We start from the raw sequence: 22,076 nt of genomic DNA, 5'->3' as shown, positions 1-22,076 counted from the left end.
TAATAATATATCCATGTATTAGTAGTATTCAAAATCATGCGCTTTCCTCGCCAGGATAAAGCGTTTTAATGCCATTTTAGGTTTTAATCTCATTATCCATGTATTAGTAGGTGTGTCTTGTTAGTGTTAGACCTATATTTGCAGCTATAGCAACGAGTCGTGAGATTTATGTGGATTGGAGTGAGGTTCATTTTTTACCATCTTCCACATTAATTATGCTTTACTACAGTTTTATTTTACCGTACTTGAACAATGGACTTTTGTTGTGGGACAATATGCATCATTTTCTTTTAGAAAAAAAAATCTATTACTGCAAAAAAAAAGTCATTGAGGGTAATCTTCAACTTAAATCATACTGAGAATTTGTTTTGTGATAATGAATAATTAAAGATGAATGATTTATAGTTATTTCAGCTGGGTCAATTTATGTCTAAATACTATAATAAAAATTTACCACAAATATTAATGATCAAATCTTTCGTCACAACGATGCGATAAACAATTATCCTACTCGACGTTCCTGTGAATATCATTTACCATTATTAAGAACAATTCTTGCCCAAAACACGTTTGTTTTCACAAGCCCGAGGTTCTGGAACAGCCTTGACAACACTTTAAAAGATTCTCTGACTTTTCTTCCTTCAAATCAAAACTGAAAAGATTTATTTTGTCATCCTCACAAAAACAAACAAATAAATAAAGAAATGACTTTTTTTTTCATCCTCATAAAAATAAACAAATAAATGAATAAATGATAAGTATCTTTTCCAATATTAGGAGTTTATGTTTCACCATTTGGCAATTTCTTTTATTGAATTTCAAGTCTCTACCCATTGCCTTGGAGACCTTTCCTGAAAACCGAATTGTAGACCACTCGTTTTGGTTTTTTTTCCCCTTCCTTGTTATGCTTATCTTTATTCTGTTTTCCTGCCTGCGCCGTCCCTACTTTGGTTCTTGTCCTTGTCATAGTCCTTTCTTTCTGTTTGTTTCACCTGACGCCATGATATCAAAATTTTCATACATGGAGTCCTTGACGGATCTTGAGATACCCTCATCTTCTAGAGTAATTCACAAAATTTACAAGCTATGCTTCTCTTGTGAATTTCTCTTTTCTATTAAGAGTTACAAAATAAAATTGTATTGCTAACTTGTTTATTCATCTAAAAACAAAGTTGATATTATTATAATTGTATCCATGCATGTTTTGTGGAACTTATGTGATTCAAAGTTCCTTGAAATATTATGTACTCATGTAAACGTTATGTATATTGCTTTGTATTACTTTATGTGGAAATAAAATCATTTGAATTGAATTGAAGGTCAATGATTGAATAATGAAGAAAGAGAAGACGACGAAGAAGAAGAAACATAGGAGTAAAAGATTAAAAAAGAAGAGAGAGGAGAAAGAGGAGAAGGAAGATTTCAAAGAGCGGACGATTTAAAAAAATCCTGGAAAAAAATACATGAAATGGTCAGAACCTCCCAATATTGTTTGCTAGCTTGCTCTTTCAAAAAAGGGTAACTTTTATTCACTTTTGTTTACAGTGAATATCTTCAAATTTACTCATCTGAATAGATAACAGAAGAGAAAAAAAATGTGATCGTGGATTACAAAACCACAAAAAAATCACACCCATTGATTTTACATTAGGACTCAAAAAGGGTGAAACTGGTCAACCAAGTCAATCTTGAGTTTTCCATATTTTCTGAAAGAGCTATCATTCTTCTACACTATTCCTAAGTTTGTGATCATAGAATGAATGGGAAAGTGTGTTTTCAGCAGTTTTTCTACAACCCTTTTTTGTAAAGTATATAGTGAGATCAGGTATGTTTTAGATACTCAACTTATCATTTCTTGAAAATCCTTATACTGCACAGTACACACTCTTCACCTTCAACTATAATAATTTTTGAAAGGATGATGCTACTGCTTTGAAAGTTGGCAACAATTATGGACAAAATATGTAACTATACAGAGGCGGATCCAGGAATTCTGTAAACGGGGGCGCAATTAATATTTCTGGTGCCACTTCTGGGTTTCATTTCAATTTTTCTTTTTATTTCTTTTGTTTTCACGATAAATAAAGGGGGCGTGCGCCTCTTGTGCCCCCTCTGGATCTGCCACTGCTATATAGAGTATGCTCTATTTCAGCTTAATCTGATAATCCCTTTTTTTTAGATCCCGTTTTTGTCCCATTCATCGCACAGCTAGCACGTTTGGTAATTAAGCGCATGAATAGACCCTACTTCAGAGCTTCTGACCAGTTCACACTTTTCAACAGTGTGTGACGTCCTTCCAATATTATATATATATAACATAGGCGCCGGAAGTGGGGGGGCAGCCGCCCCCCCCCCCCCCCCAATCCAAAAAGTGGGGGGGGGGGGGGCAAAACGCATTTTTGCCCCCCCAAAAAGCCCCCCTCAAAAAAAATGAATAAATAAACAAATAAATAAAAATAGATAAAATAAGAAAGATATGTATATAAATGAATAAACGCGAAAAAACATAGCTACAAACGGCAGTTTTTGGACTGTAAAATGTCAAAATTTCCAAGCTCGCTCGCTCCGCTCGCTCGCATTCAATCGCTATGCCATTCTCCTAACGTTGCAGCCAGTAATTGCCAGCAGTTGAGCCCGGTGCGCCTCCCCCTTAATTTCCAAAGCGAAAAACATAGCTACAACGGCAGTTTTTGGACTGTAAAATGTCAAAATTTTCAAGCTCGCTCGCTTCGCTTGCTCGCATTGAATCATTATGCCATTCTCCTAATGTTGCTGCCAGTAATTGCCGGCAGTTGCGCCCGATGCGCCCCCCCCATTAATTTCCAAAGCGAAAGATATAGCTACAAACGCCAGTTTTGGGACTGTAGAATGTCAAAATTTTCAAGCTCGCTCGCATTGAATGGTTATGCCATTCTCCTAATGTTGCCGCCAGTAATTGCCAGCAGTTGCGCCCGATGCCCCCCCCCCCTTAATTTCCAAAGCGAAAGATATAGCTACAAACGGCAGTTTTGGGACTGTAAAATGTCAAAATTTTCAAGCTCTCTCGCTCCGCTCGCTCGCATTTTATTGTTATGCAATTCTCCTGATGTTGCTGACAGTATATAATTTGTCGTTTCACACCGTCATTCCATAATCCATGTAAGGAAAACTTACAATGTTGCTCAATGACTGCGTTGTTGAATGTATCACATTCCGTAATGTATTGTAGTCCCATTATTGCGCACGCACACACGCACAAGCATACACACCGTCAAAATTACTTTTCCACAAGGTGCCCACCCCCAATGTTTCGACCCATCGTACGCCACTTTATATGTATATATATATATACACACACACACACACATATATAGATATATATTATATATATTATATATATATATATATATATATATATGTGTGTGTGTGTGTGTGTGTGTGTATGTGTATGTGTATATTGTGTATTATTATCCATACAGAGGATTTTTAGAGCCCAAATACAAGTGTTATTTTGTCGACGCACCTCATAACCTCCGACCCACTTAGAAAGTTTGTTGAACTCGACCAATATTTTTTTGCCGAGGCGACCAATATTTAAAATATTGGACGGCAAGAGGGGGATTCCCCAAAGTTTTTTATAAACTGCACCGTGATTGGCTGGGATATATACGAGATGACCTGAAATATGAAGTAAAACCGTATGTGATTGGCCAATCACGAATTAACTGAAATATCGGGGTTTTTTTAAAATTCTGTGTTTATACAAACAAATTTCATATATCAATTAGTTGAAATTGTTTTGCATACAATTTTTCAAAATATCACTTTCATACCAGGAAATTAAATTTAGGTTTGATGAAAACAAAGGCGACGATTGATCAGCTCAGCGCTACTGCTAGATAGCCCGCGCGCGATATACAAATACATGTAGCCGGCCACCGCCGCTTGCATTTGCATGCATGTTACGTTATGTGTATACTAAATACAGTAGGCCATAGGACTACAGTACGAGTAATTCGATCTTTCACGATCTACGGAAGATGTGGCGTGAATTGTGTCTCAGATCTCGGATACAAGAACATCTAATTCTGGTGTAAATTGCTAGATCTCGGCCTAATAGTAACATGACTGCTACCATGGATACATAGATCACTGTTTTATCAGGGAATGAAGTAGAATAACTTGCACTGAAGAGTGTACCACACCCCATGTCAGGATCTGAATACAGTAGCTAAGTAGGAGACCATACAGCACTCTGAAACAGAAAGGGTAAGTGAAAATATTCTTTGCTAAAATCCTCTGTAGGATAATAATGATAATATTAGATGTCCTATTTTCGATTAATACAAGGAAATATAGGACTCGCTAAGCAAAATATTGGACTCGTCTTCGACTCGTCCAATATTTGTGCATAGCTCGTCCAATATTTCCTTGTATTAATCTCAAGGCCATCCAATATTATATAAACATATGTATGGTCTATAGTGAGCCCCCTCCAATATTTGCCCCCCCCCCCCCCAATCCAAAACTGCTTCCGGCGCGCCTGTATATATATATATATATAGAGAGAGAGAGAGAGAGAGAGAGAGAGAAAGAGAGGGTGAGAGATTATAGGAGAGTCCATTTGCATTGAGTGATACACCATTTTAAAGCTTTGAGTATGCTCTTTTAGAATCTGCCCTAAACGAAAAATCCATGTCTGGGGACTTTAATTTTATTGATTTTGTGATGCAGTGTCACATACACAAGTTAATGACTTGGTTTTAACATGTTTCAACGAAACAGAGGTGTTGGTTATAACTTCAGTAAATATGGTAAAATCAAATAAGGTGATGATTTGATTGCCTGTACCAATTATTTCATTGATTCGAGTCATCAGTTTGTTTGCATGCGATACCCGTGAGAATCTATCATTAAAAATGTTGTATTACAACTCTTTAACCGTGATGATACGATGGATATGGACTATTAATTTCACTTTTATGAATACACATCACAGCTTGGGGCGGATTCTGGAATTCCTTAAAGGGGAGGGGCCTTTACAAAATTAAAGGAGGGGTGCACGCACCCCATTCTTTAATATTTCTTTTGTTGGGGAAAAAAAAAGGAAGGGGGGGGGGGCGCGCCCAGTGCGCCCCCTCTGTATTCGCCACTGCATCACACCCCACACACTTTTTTTCCAAATGATTTTTATTTCTGATTCCATAAAATGCAAATAATGTTCAGTTCACATCACTTGCCCTCTCTGACCACCATTGTCCACCAATGCCATTTTTTTTTTGTTTTATGATCTTACCCCTATAACTAATACCCCCAAAACCCACACCCACAAACACACACTCACGCCCACACACACGCGCGCGCGCACACGCACACACACATATGAACACACTCTCTCCCTCTCACACACAACACATACACACACAAGACGAACGTAAGGATGGAATCTTCAGAAAATATGGGTGTTGTGATCTCCCGATTTTAGAAAAAAATTATTAAAATTATCTTTATCATTATTATTTTAAAGATCCAAAAAGTGTATGGGTGGGGCGGGGCTATGGGAGCCCATGGGCCCCTGCCTACCGGACTGCTACTCAGTATTCCCGACTGACTGGACTCGTGAAGCCAGGGGGGAATCCCCACAGAACTATTCTCATGGTCGGACATCCGGGGATTTTGCGTGTCACGGGGTCATGGATAGCGGTGGAGTGAAAACAAACCATAGTCTTATAGTCGCGTGAATAGGTGTTTTCTGCCGGGGCGCCCCGCGAGCATAGCGCTAGCACAAGCTGTACTACTGTAGCTGTGCGGGCAGCAGGATTAGGCCCTAGGCCTACCCTAAATTAGGCCCTACCCTAAGCCTACTACAGTACTAACGTTAGGCCTATAGACCTACCTGAAGTTTCTATGAGGTAGGCCTACTAAGTAAACGTAGATATCGGGGTAGGGCCTACTCAATGAGGTTCTACTGCACATCTGGCCATTTTCGGGTCGTTGATCCAGAGTCCTGCCGCGATTTCATACGGGCACAGGTCCAGTCCGGCTGCCTTCAACTTGGCAAAATACCGGGATCCGACCGATCGATCGACGGGATCCAGATTTTTAGAATATTGCTGGCAAGACATGATGCATGTATCTCATGAATGATGGCACAAATGACGAAATGAATAATGAAAAACAGTCCCCATGTCTGCGTAGAGCTGCACATAAAACGCGTCGCACATGCACAGCATGCATGCAGTATGCGCATTATGCAGGCTTAGCGCGTGCAAGCTGTTTGTTTTCACTCCAGTCAACCGGAAGTGACGTGTAGCCGACCGCAAGAATATTTATATCTGTGGGAATCCCCCGTAATTGGGGAAGTCTATGGAGCGCGATAAGACACAATGAGGATTAATGGTGTATTACATTTGTTTGGTAATGTTTCATCATAACTTAAGAATTATTTACATTACATGATGCTAGAAATGATTCAAATTGAAGAACAAATAATGCGTCAACATTAATTTCAACAAAATTGGACAAGGACAGTCGCGTGCCATAAGCCTCCGGTAAACTCACTGTACAAAGTTCAGTGGCTAGCTGCGTCGTCGCGTGTCACGTGCGTGCCTTTTCCAGCTGCATCGCGTTGTTTTTATTGTACTTTTCTTGCGCCTTTTGAATACTAGTAGATCTAGTGTATTACAAATCAAATTGAGGCATCATTCAGAGACGAAGATCGAGGTCCCACTTGAGTTCACGTCAGCGCAGCGTCAGTTAACGATTCTTGATCGAAGAAGAGGAAGAAGCTAGCTACCGCTGCCACCACCACCACTGGCACTGCACCAGCACCTGGCAGGAACAGGAGGAACTTGAACTGGAAAATCTGAAGGAAAATCTGACCGTCCTGCAAATCGGAGGAAATCGTGTTTCTCCACCTTATCTCTGCCACGTGGGTCGATGGAGCTTGTCCTGTCCTTGATTAACACTGTTAGATCAAACACAGTAAGCAGTAATATGACCATACGTTTGTTGTAAGCTACTTGTAAATGTAGATCTCTAATGTCGATTCATTCTTAGTATACAATAGTATATTTACCTCCGCCAAGGGAGGAGCGGGTTATCTTTATTCTTCATAAGATATTATTAAGGCATTATCGTGATATTGATATAGTCCCCACCTAGATCCCCACCACAGTGCGCGTGCACCCGTGCGTTTAGGGTTAGGGCATAGGGTTAGGTAGGGTTTTATTTAGTACGAATACGCAGCTTTATTTCATTTGCATGCATTCTATTAATCTCACTCATTTTGACTCCTAAATTATAGCATTGGCCTATATGGGAGTCTCACTCTCAACTAGTTTCCAGTGTTGGCAGCCCTGGGACAAACAAACAAACGGTAACGCAAATATAAGATATGCCATTAGTCAAAATGAGTGAGATTAATAGAATGCATGCAAATGAAATAAAGTTTTAGAGTGAGAAAGGACCAAAATGTGTGAGTCTCACGTTCAATGTGTGAGAGTTGGCAGCCCTGTTGTCCTTGTGCAAAATAACTCAAAAAGTTGTGAACGGATTTGGATGAAACTTCAGTTGCAGGAAAGGTTGAGAATGACACAAGGAACAGATGATTAAATTTTGGCAATAATCCAGAAACTTTTATGGATTGTATGAAGGATTTTCGATATTTTGGCAGATAGGGTCAATGAACTTGACCCTACCTTGGGAGTTCAAGCTGCATATTAAAGTAGGAGTTGTGTCCACTTCACAGCGTAAAATACTTACTGACTACGCCATCGGCCTGATGCGCCTGATTTCATGGGATCTTCCAGGAGGTTTGAGAAGTTTCCATCCGTGAAGTACCAGTCCAAGTCATCAAGCTATAAGTCAAGGTCATGGGGGTCAATTGTCACCTGATAGAGTTGGATGTGTCAGTCAGGTGACCCCCTAGTCCGGTTAAAGTCACAGTCCGGGTCTGGTTAAGGTCGTGAGGTACAGTAAATAGGAGGGGAAATGAAAGCCGACCATCCCCCAAAACCAAATCCCACTACAGTATTTTTGAGGTTTTCATACGCGCACTAAAGTGCGTGCTCTACTGTGAGGCACGCCGCGCAGCTGAGGGTTGATGTAACAAAAGCCTTCGATATTTGGGAATTTGGTAACTGCGACCAGCCCCAACTTGCAGTGTTGGGGCTGTGCCGTTTTCGCATTCAGATTTTAATGTTGTACAAAACGGGTGCCGTTCCGGCGCTATATTTCCTTAATTTTTCAACAAAAACTACTAGGAATACTTACATGGGTCAATTAAACCTAAATGATTCACATCGGCGACTGTTTGATGCATTTCATTGCTTATGATGCCGAAAATGCTGTCTTATAGGGCAAATATCTTCAGCTCACGGATGCTCACTAAAACTCACAATCACTTGCACATGCGTACAGCATGCATTCAGTGCAGTCACAGCTGTATTGCTCGCTACATGATGCATATTCATTTCACCTTATATGCACCGTGCGATGATGCATTATTCATATCCTTGAGCATCCGTAACGGTGATGTCATTGATCACGCATGCGCAGAGACTCCAACTCTCCCGTTTTCGCCAGGAGATCTCCCGCCGAAAACCCATTTTAGCTAAATCTCCCGTTCTCCCGCTTGAGATTTAATTTCTCCCGCCCTGGCTCTTTGTCTCCTGTTGGAAAGGATTCCTTATTTCTATCGTATGTTGAAAAAAATAAGCCTTAGATAGCACCAGAGAGCATCTAGAACCCTAGTAACTTTGCACTTCGCACACATCAACTTTGAGTCTCCCGTTTGCTAGGGGTTTCAGGCGGGAGAATCTCCAGATCAGAAGGTGCTTTGAGTTGGAGTCTCTGCATGCGTAGATGTGTACTAATGGATATACACGTTCAAAATAGCAGCAAAGCTCCCCACTAGGGCAGGCTGCTTACTCCTAAAAATGTGGAAAATTTTGCAGTTTCCAGATAAATTGGTGAGAAGAACCAAGGCAATGGGGTAGTGTATATTTCATTTTTTATTGTCACTGTGTTTATGATAGAAATTCAGCCATGGTTTATTTGTGAAGTTGCCGTACATGTGGCAATAGGGAGTTGTTCATGATTCTCACTTTAACAAAACTGCGAGGTAGCCGCCAGGACCCCGCCGCAGAGCGGCGGGTCTCCGGGGCTAGGAATTTGGATGATTTTTAGCATGCAGTACGTATGGGTGGAAATCACTGATCTCTGGAAGAACGGGATTTAATATTGGTGGAAATTAGCAGCTTGGCAGAGGTCTGCTAGTCGAGCTCTCTCAGAGTGCTTTTCTAGTTTTATCTTTTTAACCTGTCTTATTGGTAAATTGTGGCTGGGCTGTACCGTAACCCTGGGGCGCTCCTTGTACACAGTTAAACTTTGCGTTCGCCGGTTCGGGCTAGTCGCAGTTTATTAACTAGAATCTATACACAGCCCTGTCGCTGTACACAAGTGTGCTTCGCACGGCGTCTGGTTGGGCTAGTCGCAGATAGGCTGTACCTGTAATACCTTGACTTATTGGCCAGCATGCAGCAAGCAGCTACACTACCAGCTCCGGAGTTTTGAGAAGCCAGTGCTTAGATGAAGGACAGACCAAGTTGGGAGTGTAAGGGACAGTCAAAGAGGAAGATAATAATCAAGACATACAAACTGTAGTATGAAGAATTCAATGAAACTTGGCAATGAGAAATCATTATATTGGAGAAAAAGTACATTTCAGGCAAAGTTTTGTATTAAAGATGCAGTAAAATGCACATCACAGTTTGAAGACGGGATGCCAATAATGTCACACTTCAGTGCACTGCTCATATCATAAAATTACCAGTAGGAATCCAGAACATATCATGTCTAATTTAGTGAAATCTTTACATGTGGATATATTTCTAGATGCTTAGTTAAACAGCTCACAGCAATGGACTCTTTCCTTTCTTTTTTTTTTTCTACCGAAATTATCAAAGACCAGTCTTTACAGTTCTTGTCAGTCTAGATCCATCTGGCTTTGAAATACAATTTTGCTGAGGTGTCATTTGTTCAAGTTGAAATAATAAAATACAGTTGCAATGCAAGTTGCAGAAGTTAGAAGAAAAATCTTCATTAAAATGAGTTTTGAGTTAAGGTACAACTTGCATCTTTGGTAATGAAGAATTTTATTCTTGTTCTTTCATTTGATCATGACAATGCATTGGAATTCTGTATAAATCATCACATTTTGCAAATTGGGGCTTTTCTTTTCCATGTGCTTGAATTCTCAATAGAGAAACACAGTGCGGGAATGAAAAATTATAAACACGATCTCTTTTCAAAAGAATTATCAAGTGATATTTTACCACTTTAAGATAACACAATTTTTGTGTAATGGTGTAATTATCTTTTTGAGTCAATTCTATGAATATCAGTCAGCTCACTAAAATGGAAACAGTGCAAAATATACTGCATTTAGGGTATTCGACTGGTACAGTACATGTACCTGTCTGTGTGTAACTATTACACCATCTACTAGTATTTGTTACTCTAATCAAAATTAGCCTTTTTCAATAAAAAAACAGTATCTTCAAGATACATTTGAAGTTTTGAAGGGCAAGGAACATACTGTAGATATCAATATGACCCTCGAAACTGGATGTTCATGCATGATTTTTACTAGCTTACCATATGCATGGTGCTGCAATTATATATCAGTCCTACGTCGATGATAAGTCGGTTCATGGATATGTGGTAGATGGCATGCACATACATCATAATGACAGTGGCGCGCATAAAGTTATAATAGGCATGCAAGACCTGGGGGGCCATTTCATGAATTATTTTGTGAGATATTTTTACCGACAAACTGTTATAAACTGATATCCTTGTTGGACAAAATGCTTCATGAAATGCTTCCCCCCCCCCTCCCCCCCCCCCCCCCCCCCGCCACCCAAGACTAAAGAGAGACCAATGGAGAGAGCTATGAAATCTTGACATTCTGTTGATATGAAAGAAGGGACTTCAGTTGGAAATGTGTAACATTTAGCACTTCTCTTCTTTATCAAAAGTCTTAACGATTTATTCATCCTTTAATTCCAACAGATTGTTAAGCGGATTTGGCGAATCATGGGTTACTCAGAAGATTACCCTTTCCTGTGTGATGGAGAGACAGTAGAACTCATCAAAAAATCGAAGACTCTCTTCTTTCTACGTCTACCAGAACCCGAGAATGAGTCCCTCGTCAACTCCATCATTAAGGTTTACGAGAAGGACGTCTCGGTCGTCAAACCTCCGAGTCCAGACCAGAAGGGGGAGAGTCCCCCGGAGGCCAAGAAACAGTGTGAAGATGAGAGAGGGCAGCATGACCAGAGTCTTGAAGTTGAGAAAGCCTGCAAAGATGGTTTTAAGTTGGTGATAATTGCTGACCCCAACCTCACAAGGGACAATCTCGAAAAGTATCAAAGGAAATCTCTTCCCTTTTTCTACACAACGATACTCGTCAATCCTTCGGACCATGAGGAGGTGAAGAAAATTCCTTACCCGCTTTTCTATGGCTGGTTTGTGAATGAGGCAAATTCCAGAGAGCTGAGGGAGCTCGCAGAGAAAATCTATGAAGAATGCTTGAAAAACGAGAAGTTTTCTGAAGAGTTCACAAAGTCTCTCATACCAGACAAGGAGGGTCAAACACCAGGTGAGTAGAGCTTGTGTTATGGTTGATGGGAACAGATTTTGGATTCACAGAGTGCAATTTCATATCAAAGTAACCAATCACAGTAATTCGTCGTTAGTCTGACATCAAGCATTGATAGCATTTGTGAGCTTCAGACCACTTGGTTCAAGGGCCAAAAAGGCAGAGTGATGTTCCTTGTTTACCTTATTTATTTTAAAGGTATTTTTAGTTTCAGGCTATGTACTTGGTTCAAGGGTTAGAAGTACAAAGCCATATTCCTGGTGACCCTATTTTTTTTCAAAATGTGCAATGAAATATTCACCAGATAAAGTCATAAATGGCAGTGGCACCATTGACTTATTTTAATGTTTTTATTGGGGAGGGGGGTAGACAGAGCTATATTATGGTTGAAGCAGTTTATGCAAAAGCATCATAGTTCATGTTACAATATCCTGTTTTTGTTGTTTTTCTTCTTTCATGAGCAATGTGGATCGAAGCACAGCTCAAGAAAAATAGTTCAAGAGATAGACAATTAGCATGAATCTGCACAAAGCATGCCATAGTATCGAGATAACTATCCTAGTCTGGCAGTTTCTGTATCTGCAAGATATCCAATTTGTTCAATGTGTGTGTCTGTGTGTCTGTCTCTCTCTCTCTCTCTCTCTCTCTCTCTCTGTCTGTATGTCTGTCTGTGTGTCTGTCTGTGTGTCTGTCTGTGAATGATGCATATGATGCATAATTTTAAAGGTTGAAACTAAAAATGTTTATGATACTAATGTGAATTGATGTTTTTGAAGAGTATGAGTATTCACTTTCGAAATGGGCAAAATGTTATGTTTGTCTTTGCTCTTCCTCATGTTGAGAAACTAAACTATCAGACAGGGGAATCTTGTTACAACCTAGTTGGATGTAACAAGATGCCTTTTAAAACAAGGATTTTGCATTACCCTATTTCAACCTCTGACATGGTCCCTCATAGCTAATTTGTTAAGTGCTGTGTTCTGCCACAATGTCACATCTGCATGTTAGTAGTGTAGTAAAGCCTTAATAATGCACAGCTACAGGCTGCATAGAAATATTTTACTTTCATCAAATTTGGCTGCAGACATATATTCTTAAAGCTGCTCTTTGCCCTACCTTGTAAAGGTTTACCTTATCAGAACCTCTCTTCTTTTCTTATTTAAACCATCTGACTGGGAGTAAGAGTCACATCATCCCCATAGCATCACTGTGATATTCACCGTGTGATTAACACATTATTACAATTAAGTAGCTTTGGTAGCATTTACCATGCCCTATTTTAAAATTTCCATGGAAATGCAGTGTGTACTTGTAATTGTAAATAAAATAGTTTGCAAAAGTTAGAGCCTCATGTGCAGTTACACATTATAAGGGTTAATGATTTTAACACATTTGAATTCATCCATGCACATAGAACTGCCACAATTTCATTCCCTTGTGTTTTAATGCATCTGTATTATGACTTGTGCAAATACTGAATTTTTTTTTTTTCAAGTTTGTATGATTTCATAAATATGAAACCATAGGTTCTCTGCGATGAACTGCCGTTTATCACATGAGTGCCTTGGGAGAGTTCTTGCAGCCTTTTGGTAGTGGGGGGATCATGGTGCCTTTTACTATCCCTTTCTTTCCTTCTTCTTCAAGTTTATTATTAGGGAGCTTTAGATTATAGACGCGCGGACGTTCAAAGGAAAAAAACATGTTCTGAGCGTGCGCAGTAGCGCGCGTAAAGTCAATCTATTTTTAGCTTGCGTCGCCTGAGTTCTTCACGTCCGCACAGTTTGCGACGTAGAGAGCTTCTTCATGCACTGATCATATGGGGGCGCAATTTTATTTTTTATACGTTGCGTCCCAGCGTAATCTAAAGCTACTTTTCCACACGACGCAGGGAGAGGAGAACGTTCAGCGCAAGCGTCGGCTCAAACGTCCGCGCGTCAAAATCTAAAGCTCCCTATTATATGTACCCAAGAATGTTCCAATCATCACGTTCTAGAAGAGGGAAATTCCCTGTGTAAAATTTTGTGAACTTAGGCACATGCCAATGTACAGTCAGGTCAGAAATTTAGAATGGGATATGATTTCTTTTTAAAGATTCCTTTCTTTTTGCCTTTTAGATCAGGTGAATAAAGATGCATTTGTTCTGAATTTGCACAGAGTTGCTCAGGGACATGTGTGAACTGTCCTTATTTTGCAGAAGAGAAATCCTTTAATATCACATCATATTGGTCATACCCTCCTTCAGATCCACAGAAGTACTTCTCATCCGAGGATTACGTGGTTGGCCCAATCATGCTTCACTGCACCGCCTTCTACAGCAACTATGGCGAGGTGACTAAGACGAAGGAGTATGTCAGCAAGGAACCAGTGCAGAAGGCCATCGGCAAGGCTCTCCGAGTGGAGGTCATGGGGCTCTTGGTCACTCCCCGGTCGTTGGGTTTTCGGCTGAAGCTGAACCAGGAGGATCTCCCTCTTTGGGACGAGGATGATGGGGCGAGCGTGGATCCCGCTGAGGGTGGGGAGTCTGCTGCCATCAGCAGAACCCAGGATGACCAGTGCATCATCACAGCGATGTCACCGACTTGCGGCACGGGCAGCAGGGCCCACTTCAGCGTGAAGAGCGGCCCAGGCGTCCAGCCGGTCCAAACGGGAGAGGACCTGGTCCAACTGATTGAGGATGAGCAGAAGGCAGCCAGAGAAAAGATGGAGGATGAGCAGAAGGCAGCCAGAGAAAAGACAGAGGATAAGCATCTCACCATCCAGCTGGATTGTGGCAAAGCTCGTTGCTATGGCAAGGGCAACTGGATGGTGTACTTTGACAAGCCTCATGAAAAAGAAGTATTGTTTTCAAGCTTTTTTTAGTTGTATTAGACACACGTGACATCACTTGTTAAAAAAACAACAAAATCATAGAGTGAATTCTTTCTCCCCATTAATGAAGCTGTGTATTTCCGCAAGGTTCATATATTTAGTAATGACGTGTTTACAGGATTTACAGGAAATGTTGAAACATTGTGTATTCTAGATGTAATTCCAGACCCCTGTTGCAGATTAAAATCATCCTCAATGAATATATAGAGGTTTTCACAAAGTGATAGGTAGGAGAAACAGAAGCTTTGCTCTGGCATGCATCATTATAGCTTCATATAACCCATATAACAAACTGATGAAACAGTTGATTTGCACAAGTCAGTGGTCCTTGATGAAGTCAGTTTGAGTTGTTTCATACATTATCCTGAATTGCACATTCTGCAGTGTGATTGTTCTTGAAGAGAGTAGTATTGGTGCCAGTTTCTTTACTTTTAGCTATTCTCTTCATATGTACTTGATGAGAGTCAAATGATGCCTGTTGCCTGTTTTACCTATTTACATATGTTGTACTGGAATTAACTAGTAGAATGAATGGTCAAAGATCGAAACCGGTCAAGGTCAGCCATTCAAACAAACAAGCAAAATCAACTACAAATAGCCACTTGGTATTTTATCTATCAGAGACAGCAAACTTGTAGAAGAAGAAGGTGATATTTTCTCATTTTTGGCAATTTCTGCACTGTTACTACTCAAGAGACAGTGCATGTACTCAAAGAATTGTGTTAAAGTTTTGAACACAGAATTATTAGTATACTGTAAAACACGGTATTTTCGCGGCATGAAATTTTTGCAAATTGGAGCCGCGGCCTTTTATGCGGCATGAAATTTTCGCGAGTTGCCTCTAACATTCAATGCATATAGTGTAGACAAGAACTTTCGCGTGCATTTTAATTTCACAAATTTTGGCTCTCGCGAAATTCGAGAAATTAAAGTGCATGCGAACATTCCTCGTTTTACAGTACATGTGTATCCAAGAACTGAATAGAGATAACTGACTGCAGATGCATGCTTAGAGTGAATCTTTACCCTGCGAGCACACCTTGCAATATCACCCATTGCAACAAGAGCCAATGAAGACACTAAACATTGGTCGCCTGCGTTTGAAAATGTTTAATATTCTAATAATAAAGTTTCATATCATAGAAGTATTTTCCTGATATTTCATATATGCTTCATTTCATTTAGGAGATCCTAGCAAAAACAAGAAGGAAATTGTGAAATTTCAAGATCATAGAAGTTTTCCATGCATATTTCATCTGCCTCATTGTGTTAAGGAGACCCTGGCAAAACAGAAATAAACCTGACGGTGAGGTAGATTCAGGTTTGGGAAATTAGCATTAAAGTTTAGCTGTGGTCAGGTGTGTGCAAAATTAGGCACGACATAAGTCAATCAATAAATGTGTATCTGTTGGTACTCACTTATCTTCTTATTCAGCTGAAATTTCTTGACATGTTTATTATGTATTGATGTTGAGACTGCTATTAGCAATATTCCATGATATGGTTTTATTTATTCTTGCTTTTTGTCAAAAACTCTGACATCTGTGTAAAAAAAGGTGTGCTTCAGTAAGGTTGTAAAAGTTTGAGAGCTTCAAACAAATTGCTGGACCTTGAAATTTGGCAGAGCATAACACTGTTGACTTATAACAGATAATGAGTTTATGCCATGCAAAATGCCTCATGTTGTATTTTTCAAAGCTCAGTGGTCTGCAGTTTCTATTAGGGTAATGTTGTGCTGTGACACAGGTCTCTACAATCTTTGGCCTTGTAATGACTCCATGTCACTTCCATTGAGCACCTTCAGTTGACCTGTAAGGACACAGCATGTCACAGACATTGTAAGAGTGGTCATGAGGACAATAATGTGGTAATATCCCAATCTGGTTCGTCAGATGACATGCCAGCCTATAAGCACTTGCCTGATTGCCCAGGGCAAGTAAAAATCAAAGTCAGGCAAGTGTTTTGGAGTAATGAGAAAAGGATGCTTGCCCATATTGGGCAAAGATAATGACTTTTCAGTGATCAGTGCAAAGCACTTTAATTTTATTTCATCAACTTTCTAACACTTACGGGAAGAAGCCCCATTGCAATGCAATACCGACACTTGATCGAACCAAGTTTGTTACTCCAATATATGTGAATCAACGTGTGCTGTTTATTCAAATGATTGTGTTTTATCAAGCCCGTATGAGGCTCGTGATTTTCTGTATATCATTTTCTGATATTTTTTCACTTTCTTTTTGGGCAAGTAAAAATTAATGTTTGAGCAAGAGTTTTGCAACATTTCAAATATGGGCTTGCCTGACTGGGCAAGTGGTGCCACACATTGTTAAGGTGAGAGTCAAGAAAACGTGATACATGATGATTGTTCTGGCAGACACAAAGGAGTGGACATGCAGACTGAAATTGGTTCTGGTTTGGCAGTTGTAAAAACCTATTTCTGTTTTATCATTACATAAATTACTGTTCTAAAACAAAAACAAAAAAGAAAAAGAAAAATGAGACAACTTCAAGGTAATGATTAGGTGTTAGTGTCAATTCTGAAAGGTGATATCAAGATGGAGATACTAATGAATGTGAAATTTGTTCATTGTACTTTCAGTGATTAAAGTATGCAGATAATGGTCTGAACATATAGCACCTGAAGATATGAGGTATTGATGTTTTGGTGTGGATTTATTATTTTTTTATCATAATTTTTTTTTTTTGGTGACACAATGGAAGTTTTTAGATGCTCCTAACAAGTGTTTATGAGACTTCCACAGGAGGAAGCGACTGAGTGATATATGCCTCGCTGGAGGGCAATATTGCCCTACTTGTGGGCTTGAACCGGGGACTTCAAGAGCCTGTGATCCCATCAACTGAGCCAATTAAAGTGGCTCCTCACTAGTTGTCTTATCATTGGTGTTTACAGAGCTATTTTACTCTGTTTGCCTGTCTGTGTATGAATTCAAGTGCGACACTGTACATATACTGTAGATACTGTGCTTATTTTTTTTCCCAAAATCAAAAATTGTACCAATAGGGATCATATTGAGTTGATACCTTCTTGTGAATTCACAAGTCAACATGTAAATATGTTAAACCATTATTCCTTTTGGCACCAGTGAACATCTGGTAGTGCAATTGTTTCTTTATAAATTGTTTTGTCTTTGTTTTACTCCTATTTATAAGGAGTTTGTCTCTTCACTGCTATTTCATCTTTGGATTGCATCTGCACTTCATTTACCTTACTTCACAGTTACGCAGACATGCAGTATAGTATACTCATAGTAAAGTAACTTTAGGTGATTGCCTATTTTATCAAATCACATAGAATGCATGAGAAAAAGGAATTTTATCTTGATCACACATTTAGATTGTGAGCTGTAGGATTCAAGCAAAAGTGAATTTCATAACCAGGATTGTGCAGAAACATTGCAGTGCCATCTCATTTCATTGTCAGTAGCTGTACATATATAACACCATCATTTAAAGCAAAGGCTTTGTTCAATTGCTATCAAACGCTTAGAAGTATGCAGACATACAATTTCCAATTAGTCATTTCAGCAATTTGTGTATCATGTATATTGTAAGCAGTGCCATTAATGATCATTGTAGATATTAAACTCAGAAACTCAGCTGTTGTTTGCTTGTAAAGTGTAAGTGTGTCACAGCCTTTGAAAAAAGTACGTAAACTGAACTGTCTGCAATAGTTGCCTTGTTCTTGTGGCTCTTAACAGTAAATTGTGCAACTTTGTGTGTTTTTGTTTTTGTTTTTGTTTTTTCAAAGAGGAAGCTTGGTTGGGGAATACCCAAGAGGTTATACAAATATGTGCTGTCACAATGATCCTGCTGTGTACCCCATACAACAAGGGGAGAAATGGATCACTGCAGCCAAATATTGGTCAGATTCGGTGCTTGTTTTCATATGGTTTTCACATTTTTCTTCATACTGATTTTGATTGATGTTTTAGTTTCATCACCGATATCCAATGATTAATGTTGTTCCTGTCTAACAGAGTATAATTTCTTGTCAGTGGTGACGATAAAAACTAATTCAAATTGTGTAACATAGTTTTCAACAGCCATTCTGTCATTCCATGTACCTGGGAGAACCCCAAAAATTTGGGGTTTAATTTTATCTTAAGGTGATAAAGGTCAGGGGTAAGAGATGAAGGTCAAACTTGAAAACTGAAGTACATTCAAGAATCAAGTTATACCCCATATAAACTTCAGTAAACTTTGATCCTACTGTGTATGATGAGTAGTCTAGCAGATTGATGTATGACAAGATGTAATGATGTCAATTGTCACACAATAGACAAGATGTAATATTGTCGAAGGTCACACAGTATACAAAGGGATGAAGAGTAAAGTCCTCAGTGATTTTGGGTAGACCACTCCTTGTTTGACAATATGGAGCATGAAAACAATATATCATAGTTCCATTCTTGTTCTTTGTACTCTAAACCACAAAGTGACATGGTAGAGACATTATTGCTGTAAGCAGTAGACACATAAGACCAAAACAGCAATCATACAACTTAGGCTGTAATTTCAAATGACAAAATAGACCTATTTTGTCTTGCATATGTGCACACTGTGTAAAATCACTGGTCATATTTTAGCCATTATATTCAATACAAAGGAACAAAGTCCATAGCTGCTAATCTTAGCAAAGTCAGAGTTGTGATTCATCAATGTGAATGTAAAAAAAAAAGCTGTTTGCATGCTATGATTTGTTTACATTTTTCTTTTCAAAACTCTTTTCATAAAAATCTATGAAAGAGGAGATCTTGTGAAATAATGACATGTGATAGATTCAGTATTAATAAGTTTTTCATGCATATGTATCTTTGCATTGTTTGCAGCATCATCAGTCGAGCATTAAGGACATTCTTTTTTGGCTGTTGGGTCATTTTGTTCTCTGCAACTTGAAATAAATGCTAGAAACACAGAAATGGTCCCATTTTATAAGCTTTCATTTGTCCTTTAGTCTGGCTTCCACACCATCTGCCGGTATGATTTTGCTTCCCAGAATATTGACGCACTCTTAACGACGAAAGAAGTAGCAGGCTGACCTGGATAGTCCTGCAAATAAGGCGGACACTTCATTGCTGCGGAGTGCGCATTTGGTGGAAGGGACTATCGTTGGCGAAGGATTTGGAAACCAGACTAATGTGTGCAGTGTCATTTATGCCGTAGTCAAGACTGACAGTGTCCCAGTCTCATGTTTCTACTCGATACTTGATGGTCATGTGACCAAAAATTATGTATACTGTAAAACACGATATATTTCGCGGCATGAAATTTTCGCGAGTTGCCTGTAACATTCAATGCATATAGAGTAGACAAGAACTTTCATGTGCATTTTAATTTCGCAAATCTTGGCTCTCGCAAAATTCGCAAAATTAAAATGCACGCGAACATTCCTCGTTTTACAGTAAACTGTCACATCCACATCAGTAAGAACAATGTGAGGGTTTCATCCACCTACTCCATAATTGATAGATACACAAGTAGAATGAATGAATGATTATGGTGATGATAGTCATGATGATGATGGAGATGATATTACAGAGATAATGATAATAACAGTAATAAAAATGATAGTAATGATGATGCTATAAAGGTAAAATAGTAATAAAAAGCCTGATAAAACACTCGTGTGTGTGTGTGTGTGTGCGTGTGTGTGTGTGCATTCAAGTATCCATTTGTGACAGTGTCTCAGATTTCAAGGAAGCTGATTAGCTAAGGGAATCTGATAGACTAATTGTTGATAACAGTGTAAGGTTCTGTTACTCCCTGATATTGATTAGTGCAAAAAGTGTTTGCATCGCTTGAGGGTTATGAAACATCTTCATACATGCCATGATTTTTTTTTTTTTTTTGAGTTGCACATGACTGATTTTTCACTTTACACACATGGCACTTTTAAGTCGTGAAATCAAAGCCCAAAATGTGATAGAAGTAAAAAGCCAATGCTAGTTTCAGTAGACTGTGAGAAATAGAGTGATATGAAATAACAATTGAACAATGAAAATGTCAGAATCTGACAAATACTGTGAGAGTACAAATTAAAAAAAAAAAGTTTTCATAAAATTGTGGCATTTAGTCATGCGCATGTGAATTAAATGAAGTTTTGACAATATGGCCACACAAGACTGCAAATTACACACAAGTCTCCACTCAGTTACCCCCTTTTTTTAACATTGAATTCATGGAGAGATTAATTAGCCTTCACATTTAACTATTCTACCATTTCTGATCAATGAGCAATAATGACATTAAAAGTTTGGGGGGGGGGGAACAAAGTAGCTGAGTTATTGTCAAAAGGACAATGACCTTTATGAACACACCAATTCAATTTTTGAGGTGATATAACATCCATGTTACTGTGTGTAATTTGCATAGCATATCACACTCTTTCACAAAAGCATATTCAATTTTCAAACTTTTATATAACTTTATTTTTGTTCCTTTTTTGATGAAACTTTAGTATTTCATCTGACTCTTCTCATAGCTATCAATTTTTAGAGAATTATATGCTGTGCTTCTATTAATCTCACAGAGACCATCTCCATGAAAAATGGTGAAAAAGGAGATGAAACCAAATTCATCATGAGTGAGCAGAAAAACAAAACCAATGTCACTTTAAAGTTTCACTTAATGTAAAAGTGGATATTTTCATGCAAGTAATTTTTCACACTTGGCCGGGTAAGATGAGTTTGCATGTTTTTATTCTGCGGAATCAAGACGTCACTCCTAGAACATAATATGGCAAGCATAAATATTTGCATGCTTTTATTTTTGTGCTAGTTTCTGGTTGCACAAAATGCACAAAAATTTTAATACTGCAAAAATGTCCACTTTTACGGTAATTGTTTTCACAGAACAGTAATATTGGTCACATTAATATGCCAATTTGATGACGTTATGTCATCATCTCTTATAGGCCTAATTACTTTGTACACAAAAAAATCTGTCGCACATAGGATGTGTGAAAGAATGAGTGACTGCAGCATTTTTCAGAAAAAAAACATTGCATTACTGGGTAGGCTACTGCAACACAATAATGATCTGATATGAATTATATAATGTTCATCTCTTATTTCATTTGAAAAAAGAATATAATAATTTAGTTAGGATTTGTTTGCAACAGGTTAATGAAAGACTTGTGAGACGATCAACATAATCACTTCATCCTAATTTACATAATGAAGTTGTAGCTGTGATCTCCATTTAATGAAAACATGTAAAACTTTACTTCTCAAACTTTCCTTATGTTCAGATTTAGTGATAGGCCTAATATTCTGCTTGCTTGACTTCTTATTGCATGATCACCAAGACATGGAGTCATAAATTGCACTTTAATCCCATGCTCATTTGGATTGCCTACAATCTGTTTGTCATGAATACACAATTGATTAGATTAGGATCATGCACCATCAACATGAGATGGGGCTATAAACTCCTTGACGACAGCTTTGCTGTAGTTGACCATATAGTTACAGTACCTGCGATCTGCTATGGTCATTTCCTTTCAGGTCCCGATATTGCCACATTTGACACAATTCTCCAT

At 38.8% G+C, this 22,076-nt stretch overlaps 1 protein-coding gene across 1 annotated transcript; it reads left to right on the top strand.

Moving 5' to 3' along the window:
- Window positions 1–11,079: 11,079 nt before the first annotated feature.
- LOC139741795 (2',3'-cyclic-nucleotide 3'-phosphodiesterase-like) lies at window positions 11,080–16,999 on the top strand. The gene is made up of 2 exons (XM_071652388.1): window positions 11,080–11,644; window positions 13,887–16,999. The coding sequence occupies exons 1-2, from the start codon at window positions 11,080–11,082 to the stop codon at window positions 14,501–14,503; spliced, it is 1,182 nt and encodes a 393-aa protein (XP_071508489.1). The 3' UTR covers window positions 14,504–16,999.
- Window positions 17,000–22,076: the final 5,077 nt, after the last annotated feature.

The sequence above is a fragment of the Diadema antillarum genome, unplaced genomic scaffold (genome assembly GCF_040938485.1).
Source record: "Diadema antillarum isolate AM-2024a unplaced genomic scaffold, OU_Dant_1.0 scf00000032, whole genome shotgun sequence".
NCBI classification, from domain to species: Eukaryota; Metazoa; Echinodermata; class Echinoidea; order Diadematoida; family Diadematidae; genus Diadema; species Diadema antillarum.
This window is presented reverse-complemented; position numbering and strand designations above follow the sequence as displayed.